Source organism: Hydractinia symbiolongicarpus, chromosome 7 (assembly GCF_029227915.1).
Source record: "Hydractinia symbiolongicarpus strain clone_291-10 chromosome 7, HSymV2.1, whole genome shotgun sequence".
Classification (NCBI taxonomy): Eukaryota; Metazoa; Cnidaria; class Hydrozoa; order Anthoathecata; family Hydractiniidae; genus Hydractinia; species Hydractinia symbiolongicarpus.
In genome coordinates this window covers 19,620,923-19,630,299 of record NC_079881.1, presented here as the reverse complement: position 1 = coordinate 19,630,299, position 9,377 = coordinate 19,620,923, and the positions used below count along the sequence as shown (strand labels likewise).

Sequence of the window (9,377 nt, the reverse complement as noted above, 5' to 3'; positions counted from 1 at the left end):
ACAGAAAATGAGCAAACAAATTAAACCGTTTTCACTTTCTGATGACATTTTGTGAATAATAATAATAATAATCTTGGTCATCATATAAAAGCTGCAATTCAGACAAAGATATAAACTTACAGAAAATGAGAATTCTAAATTTTAAAATGAATTAAATATAAAAAAACAAAATCCCCGAAATTCGTGAATAATTGTCTTGCTGACGTCAGCAACAATTAGCACATTTTAAGAATTTGGACTTTACCAAATGACCTAAGTCCTACGTTCACTCTGAACAGTGATAAGTTCAAAATGCGGCAATCTAATATAGAAATAGCCTACGCAATTACTTGTGGTGGCGGACTTCGCAACTAGCTGTCTTGTTTCAACATATTTTGTCCACGATTGTAGCTACAGGTTTTACAACCCAGTCAATTCAATAAGATACACATAACTGAACTGCTAGAATTTTAAGTAAACAGCAGCCTAAATAACATGATTGTATATTTATACATTTGGAAAACAACCAAGAGCAATATGCAGAGCAGTTTGTCTGCTTTGTATGAGAGGAATAAAAACAAACTCGCTGCACATATCTGTAACGTAAAAAGCCGAGCTCGCTTAGCTTTGCAAGGTTATATGTAAGACTTTGGTTTATTGAGACAAACCATTCATTATTGAACCCAGAAAAATTGAGTATTTGGGAGTCACATGACGAGCTCTCTGGGAACCAAGTTTTTACCGAAAGTGGTAACACATGTGCTTGTTTTTGCCATAGTAACTAACTAACGTTTTTTTCTTTAAATATCTTTATTAACAGTTCCAAAGTCACATTTTAGTAGTTGTAATGCTTCCATCATGTAACATCGTTGCAACCGTTTTAGTTATCTTAAACTTTATGTTCCACCATTATAGCTTTTTTAGTTTGAAAATTTAAGATGACGTCATCGTATTTATTTTATCCTAGTTGCCTGTGACAGTGTGTTAATAAACGTTCGTACCAAGTTATGACGAAACTTTTAAAAGTTGAGAAGAATTGAGAAGTTTTAAGAAGAATGATGTGACGCCATACGAAACTTTTTGGAATATTCTGAAACTTATAACAAAAGACAGTAATAGTCAACCTCTAAATGGTATCACTTCAGAAGTTAGTTCGAATTTTTTGCCTTTTACGGATGCGGAATTGTTGCCAAACAACAGAGAAGACGAAAAAATTCTTACAAAATTTCGATCTGGATAACGAGGGCAAACTTCGTGGTTTGGAGATAGTAAGACAAAGATTTTGCTGTAAATTTTACAAATCGCTATTGATTCCATTCCCCTATTAGTCAGGAATTTCGATTGTGAAAAAAAGAATTACTGGAAACGAAGTTGGTCAGATCAGCTGGAATCAATCAGCGTGGAGAAAATAATATTCATTTAATATTAATTTGCTATGACATTTAGCTATACTTAATATTAATTTAGTAACTTTTTCAATGACATTATATTTGCTTATATCAATTTTTTTTACGTTAAATTTTATTTGTTATTGATTATCAAGCTGTAAGACACAATTTTTTGAAAATTGTCTAGGTCGAGCGATTTTTAACAAAGAATGGGAGTTTTTACGACGTCTTTTGTTTACGTGTTTTTTGAAACTATACGCGCAGTACACGGTAAGTTCTCTCCTATTTTTACACTACGTTACAAGATCTATAGTGTCACTGCTCATCCAGTATTCTGTCTGTCAAAAGCACAGTGCTTAAGACCTGCCTGATCAAAGTTGTTTTGGGTTTTTCAAAGAAGTAATAAATGTAGTGTACGGCAAAAATTCTCTGCTTAACCATTACCAATGGGAGATGGGGGAGGCAAGGCAAAACAAGGCTGCTGGATCTCCAATTAGGAATAACTTCTATAGTACATAACATTCGATGTTGAAATTTTGTGACCTTCCCTAACTGTTAATACAGATTGTGATGACATTAAAGTAAGTTTCAGACTAATTCGTTGAAGGGCTACGAACCGGTTAAAATGCTCACATTTCGCAAATCCCGCGCACATATTAAAAATCCGGCAAACGCGTTTTGCGCAATGAACAGACCAGCGCACTTTGCTCGCTGGTACAATATTTTTTTCGAAAAGTATATTACAAGGGAATATATCAGCAAGATTCATTCTGGATGAAAACATGACCAAGGCTGGAGAAGATAAAAAATCTAGATATATCTATATGTTCGAGTCTGTAAATTACATACATGCCGGAAAAATAGCCATTTTTGTTTTTCGCCACCTCCAGCTCGACATTCGTGTAAGTCACTAAAGTCGAAAACCAACAGCCGTTCCGTAGGCCCTGTAAAAGGCTCAATACAATGTTGGCTTTTTGTTAAGTCTCCTCATGTCTTTAAACATTTTTAGGAACAACTCTTTTTAGCTGCTACTTGTAAAATGTACTTGAAAGAAAGAAAAAAACAATTCTTAGTTTTGTCACTTTTTCAATTGTAAATGTAATATAACAAAGAAATGCTAAACTGATCAACTGTGTCTCCTGTGATTTTCTAGGAGTAATTTTATGTCAATTATGCTTTAAAGTAAAGATCTTTTCGCAGGACAAAATTTGGACATAAAATAATGTAAAAATTAAAGATTTTATGCCTATTAAAAAAACCTATGTAAGTTTTCTACATAAGTTTTCCTCTAACAACTAGGTGACGTGCAATTTCACTTGAGTTATGTCTCTGGAATGGCCAGCTATTCAACCACGACGTCTGGAATAACTGATCGTTTGGCGTGCGTTAAGGATATCTGTTATAAAGAAAAAATTTCCAAACAATGGATGATAACAGCTGGCTCTTTTTATACACCTTCAAGCCAATGTCTCTGCAGTCAATCTAAAATAATTGGTATTTTTGCTGATAATGGCCATCAATGCGCTCACTACAACTGTAAGTCAATATCAACTTTGTGATCAGGACCTTATATCTTTTCTAACAACCAGAAAAGACAAGTATTATCCTGTAGACTAGGTTAATGGTTGTGTAAAATTTTGATTTATTTTTGGACATAGCATATAACCCTAGGGAGTGTCTCGCCTGGCATAATTTCGTCAATAACAAAATTACTGACTGGTAACCTTGTGTTAGAGCGTTCGCTTCCAGTCTGGAGGGGGGGGGGAGGGGGGGTGGGGGGCTAATCGCTGGCCATGTCATGCCAGAAACTATAGCGTTAGCATTAAATTAAAATTAATAAATTAGATAGTTTTTTAGGTGAGCCACTGCTGCGCTCTCACTTCTTCCGTAGCTCAAATAGGTCTTCGTTGATAATAGTACCAACAATAACTGGAGAGGCTATCCTGCGTAAATAATTGAAAAATTTTTGTATTAATAATCTAGAAAGGTTAATGGAACGTCCCTTAAATTTCTAGTGAGAGGATTTTTACCCCTTTGCAATTTAAGAACGAAAATAAGGAGAGATCTTCTTTTTAAAAAAACGAAAGTAATTACTCACAATCATGACTTAAGGCGTGATTTTTAATAGTCTTCTGAGACTTTTTTCGTTGTCTTACGTGAGTTGGGCATTTTTTCAAAAACGAAAAACCCATGATAGAATTCGTGAAAGCTTTTTAAAATTAACCTTGAGATAAACGCCAATCGTGCTACGCAAGTAACATAGAAATAACTATATCACAAGCATCAGTTACTCTGATGACAAAAACACTAACATATATCGATGATATCAGTGGTATGAAAAGAAGGGCAGCTATTACTTAAGTGGAAAAGAAACTTATTAAAGAAATGGAAAATAGACAGAAGTTGGAGTTCAACTTTAAAAAGCAAGTTTGTCATGATTAAGGATGGAAAAGGTGCAGTGAAAGAAGATCCAGATACCGAAAAAAATGGAGGAAGAATAAGAGCAACAATAGAGCACTGGAAACAATTCAGGCATGAATGTCTAACGCTATTTTGGGACTAGAAATGTCTACACTATATTTGGGGATATTGAGAGAAACCGGGATATGGATAAAGAGGCGTAATAAAGTTAATGCTGTTGCATATAGTGATGACTGCAGGTGAAGAAAACTGACAAGAAAGATCATTGTGGAACAAGGAGAAGAAAAAAATTACCGATTCTGTTATGAATTAAGCAAGATAGGAAAGCAAGTATGCGTGGGTGTAGGGAAAAATTATCAAGAAGGGAATAAACAAAGTAATTACAGCATATTGGACAGTAAGTGGAGGACAGGACATGCAAGACAAAATGGAGGAAGTGCTGGAGAGAAAATGCAGGACAGGAATGCAGGACAGAACGTCCATTACAGAGTTCATTGCTTTAGGAATATTTTTAACCTTACAATGCTGATATAAAGTTGTATCATCAGCATACTGCAATGAATGTGATTCTGGCTACATCACTATTTCAACGGCAAGTTAAAATATTGCGGAATAGCCGTTTTTTAAAATTTTGTATAACCAAGGAGTTTTAAAAAGAGAAGGAGATACATCTCAGCAGTTTTTTATTGAAACCATCCGTTGCCGATTTGGAGTATTGTTTTCAAATTCAGTTTTGTAAAAAATTTTTTTTGAAATCTCGCGCGTAAATTATAAAAGTAACCGTTGCTCATTGTTATTTCTGCATAATTATAAATTATTTTTTCTAGCGCTAAAAACTCGTTTGCTTTGTATTTTGATCGTTTAAAATCAGTCATTTTGGTGGTATATACAGAAAATAAGTAAAAATCAGCCGAATATAGGGGAAATTATGGTAACAAGACAAAAAAAAACAATATTAGAAAATGAGAACGTGAAGAAATAAAAGTAAGTCATCACCTAACGAAAAACGCATAATTAGAGAAACGAATGATTAATATTTTCTTTTGTTCTGTGAAAAAAAAATAGTCACCGAACACCGATTCTATACCAAAAATTCAATAACTTTGAAGAAAAAAATATGTCCTAATATGCAACCCCTCCTGCAGTAATATGTTTTAAAAGTTTATCAATCTTTAAACTGACGCTGTGCTAGGAATGAACATACAGAAACATCTACAAGATATAAAATTACACCATATAATACACAATATAAGCGCCAAATACCAGCTGAATTATTTTGCAAGTGGGGATAATAAACGTCACCAGCATTAATTCTTATATCTCAACAGAGCCATGTGTTTTATTTATGTTCGGTATAGTTTTTAATATGCTTTTTGAAAGTTCTGCTTTGTCGTTAAAACACTCGTCTCACCCTCGGCATGTAAAAATACAGCAAAAGCGGCGCAACGGATGGGTTCAAAGGAGCACGTAAACAAAAGAAATTTGAATAGACTTTGCTGAGATGTATCTCCTTCTCTCTTTAAACCTTCTTGGAATAACGTGTGCTAGAGAAGTTTTATTTTACAAAACATTTTTATATGTTTTAAAAACCATCTCAAAAATATCTTTATGTCATATTTCACATTGGAAAGCATAGTTAGATTACGGTAGGTGTGAAACCAAAATTTGTAAATTACGATATTAAACTTGTTGAGTGTTAATACTAAATGGGTTGTCTGCTTGCTTTTTGAGAAAAAGATTCAAAGAAAATGTGTTACGGTATGCGGGGTAAAATTTTTTAATTTTATTATCAGTATTGTTTTATTTGATTAGTCATCCCTGTCCACGTTCACCAATCGAAGATAAGCAATGGCCTAAATGTCGGAGCATACTATCATGTAGTAGAAGTAAATTTCATTCTCCATAAAAGAGGGAACGATAAGACAACGCTCTACGCAATTGAAGATCTGAATGAGCCATTAAACGCGTCAATATCGGTCAACTTTGTAGATACAAGAGAATTTACAGATACGATCGAACCTTCAAAGAAACGAACGAAGAACCGTCATCCAATCACTAAATTGTATTATAGCATTACAGAAAGTTTTGAACAAGATCACGAAATATTAAGTCCACAGTATAGTGCAACAATTGGTGTAAGTTATTTTTGGTACAACAAGTGCACACCGACCATCCCAACCTCGTCCCCAAGGCATCTTGTATCTTTTCTGACCCCGGGACGGCGATACGAATGCGACCACCCCACTACCACCCCGTCCACCATTTTTACTGTAACAGTTAACGCAGTCTTAGTTTCCTTTAGTACAATCAGAATGACGACATGCTGACATCTCTAATACCGTCCGCCACAAACGTCCATCACTGCCATCTCAACTACCGTCTGCCACAAACGTCCATCACTACCATCTCCACTACCGTCAACCACAAACACCCATTACTACCATCTCTACTACCGTCCGCCACAAACGCCCATCTCTACCATCTCCACTACTTCAACCACAAACGCCCATCACTACCATCTCCACCACCGTCCCCCACTATCCCCACCACTACCCGCCTATTTTTTGTACGGCAGCGTATTTATTTATTCATTCTTAGATTTTTTTAGTACCAGCAGTGTGATGACATTGCAAAATCTCACATGCTTTTTTAATTTTCTTAGCTTGTAGATAACGACAACCATAGTAGGAACTCACTCTGGTTTACTATGATACAGGAGAACGATGCTATGGTCATTGTAGATATTTCAAACAGGCTCAACATCACACGTCCACCATTTGCTTGTACGCTGGATTGGAGAAAAGATCTCGGGGGAGGAACGTTTATTGTCGATTCAAAGTAAGTCTTCTTCCTTGTTTTGTGATGTTTTTGTTGTCATCAAGTGATCAACTGCCTGCGCACTATTTTTGATTTCCGCCAGCGCCACGCGGGGCGGAATCTTTAAAATCGCCTGATGGAAGGATAGTTAAAAATAGATTTAAGTCGCGCGAATTTAAAACTGAGTGAAAAATAGTACGACTCCAATCCAAATACAAGTAAGGTATAGATATATATCTAGTAACAGCACAGAGCCTAGACGCTGCACGGTTAGTGGTGGTCAGATACTGTGTACTCTCATTTATTCGCGTGGTTGGCAGGCTAACAGAAATATTCAACCCCGTGTTTGAAACCGTTCTCCTGCTGGTTAATGCTAGAAAAGATATTGATTTTGTATTGCTTTATCACAAAACGTTCCAGAATACCGAAAAGTTGTACTTGTTGAAACCCTCCTATAGCTAGCTAGGTATCTTCTACTGGCTTCTCGTTCCAGAATATTCTTTGCAGAAAATTCGATTGAGGTGTCATTGAACTAGCTTAGGTAATAAATATTTTAACTTATAGTTTTCCTGTAGCTAGCTAGCTATATACAGTATTTTTTGCATGTAACAGGACACAATATTTTAAGTATGCTAGCTACATATAAAGAGACGAGTTTTAATGTTTACAAAGTTAGCTATGGAATTCGTGCATGCATATAAGAGGCAAAAAAGGAGTGCAACATAGGCAAATTAGCTTCTAACTTTATTGATTTCAGATGGAAAAGGAACTAGAATCTGTTTGCTGTAACTATTAACTTCTCTTTTTAAAGCTTACCTCCCATTTCAAAACAACTAAATAGCATTCATATAACATTAGCATTTTTTTGTCTGAGGTATATTTGCAAGAGATATACAAGCTATTTCTAAGCAAATCCAACCGCCATCTATTATATCAATGTGGGTGAAATCAGAAATAACGGCAACGGCTGTGACCCTGTAGCTCTGCCCTTTTATACAAGTAGGTGCACCCATAAGCAACGTCATTTTATTACAATATACCAAATTAATTGTTCGTTTTCCGTTTTCCGACTCTAATTTTATTGCAGTTTTTTTTTTACCTTTTCATCAAAAAAAACTAAATTTACTATCAACTCTCGTCTTCTCAATAGACTAACTTTACTATAATTTGCTGGATCTGATTTTTGTAGCTTTGAGGCATGCGCTATGTAAACGTTGCACTGGCTGACGTTAAAATATCGGAATAATTGATATTTATATAGATGTTTTCATTACGTGTTAAAAAATTCTCCAATTAATGTACCTGCTTATCAGATGGAAACCAAGCTTTAATATTTCTAGACTACTAGAGCATAATATATTTAGTTATGGACTGATGCTGTCATCAGAAGATGATGTCAGTTGACATGTTACTTTGACTTTCATGAAACTTTAAACAGCTGAGCGCTACACAAAAGTCACACCAAGCAGAGGCACCATCTTTACTTACTTGAAACACATCAGCGTAAATACATATATTTAATAGCAATCATTATAAACAAATATGGCAGCTGATTTTAAGTGCGTTATTGCAGCGTTGTTTTTTTTCGTTATTTATTTGCTAAAAGATTTGTTTACAACATCTTTTTTAGCTATACTTAAGTTTAGAGATGAATAATTTAAGTCAGTACAGTTTAACTCTTTGGATCGTGAATTGGTAAAATACTGGGAAAATAAACAGAATGTTGAAAAGTATCGCCTCAAACTTTTTGTAGTCTGCAAGAAATTGTGTAGCTACAGTTTGTTTAGAAAACGGCAAACGAGTAAGTTTTTAAGGACAACCTAATCTATATAATAATACGCCAGTTCCGTGTCTCTGTGACAGGCAAAGTGGATGTCTTCATTTTCCTTTGATATTGCCGAAAAATGCATGTCTAATATGGTAAATATTCAGACATAACGGCGCGACGTCAATAACACCACTTTAACGTCAATATCCTATATTAAATTAATGAAGCCATTACAGTGCACCTAAAACTTTGAGGCTAAATAACTTGGAAACGAGTTGGTGACGTCAATGATTTTTCACCGCGTGGGTAACTAGGGACCACCTTGGACCAATTTGGGTAAGTTTCCCAAACCTCCATTCCAAAACGGATTCGGGGAATCCGTTTTGGAATGGACGGGTTGATGACGTCATCAAAAAATCTTTAAACCCTAATATCTCTGCAACCGTTTGTCAAAGATATATGATCCTATACATTTTCTTGATCATCGTTTCAAGGTCTATATGATGAAGGTAACAGGGATATAAATTTCTGAAAAATTTTTTTTGCGTTTTTAAGGGCCATTGCTGACGTCAGCAAAATTTTAAAACCATTTTATGTCTTTTGTTGTTCGTAGAAAAGTTATGATCCTATATTATTTTGATCAGCGTTTCAACCTCTACACGTTACAGGCAACGAATAAACTAAATTTCCCAAATATTTTTTTTTTTTTTTTGGATTTGCAATGCTGGCGACAGCAAACCAACATTTTCAATGTCCTATTGCCTAAGTGGATTTCTGCACGGGTCTTTATCGACTAGTCTCTTATAATAATACGGAGAGTGTGTCTGTGTGTCTGTAACAGGCAAAGTTGATAAAAAAGTATTACATAATATTTAAGAAGAGTTTAAGGACTGTTTTTAAGCAAATAATGTATTTTTCACAATTTGTGTATGCAAATAATGTATTTTTCACATTTTGTGTAGTTAACTAAACTTATATACATCGGTTACATGCAATATGACGAA

At 35.0% G+C, this 9,377-nt stretch overlaps 1 protein-coding gene across 1 annotated transcript; it reads left to right on the top strand.

Annotated features, from left to right (window-relative positions):
• Window positions 1-1,437: 1,437 nt before the first annotated feature.
• Window positions 1,438-6,326, top strand: LOC130649395 (uncharacterized). Its single transcript, XM_057455666.1, has 3 exons — window positions 1,438-1,637; window positions 2,667-2,903; window positions 5,601-6,326. Exons 1-3 carry the CDS (start codon window positions 1,577-1,579, stop codon window positions 6,113-6,115), a joined length of 813 nt encoding a protein of 270 aa, XP_057311649.1. The 5' UTR covers window positions 1,438-1,576; the 3' UTR covers window positions 6,116-6,326.
• Window positions 6,327-9,377: the final 3,051 nt, after the last annotated feature.

Excerpts from the sequence above, each read along its gene's own strand:
- LOC130649395 (XM_057455666.1), top strand. The coding sequence starts at position 1,577 with ATGGGAGTTTTTACGACGTCTTTTGTTTACGTGTTTTTTGAAACTATA. Across the intron at positions 1,638-2,666 it reads AACTATACGCGCAGTACACG|GTGACGTGCAATTTCACTTG; the intron begins GTAAGTTCTCTC and ends TCTAACAACTAG. Across the intron at positions 2,904-5,600 it reads TCAATGCGCTCACTACAACT|TCATCCCTGTCCACGTTCAC; the intron begins GTAAGTCAATAT and ends TTATTTGATTAG.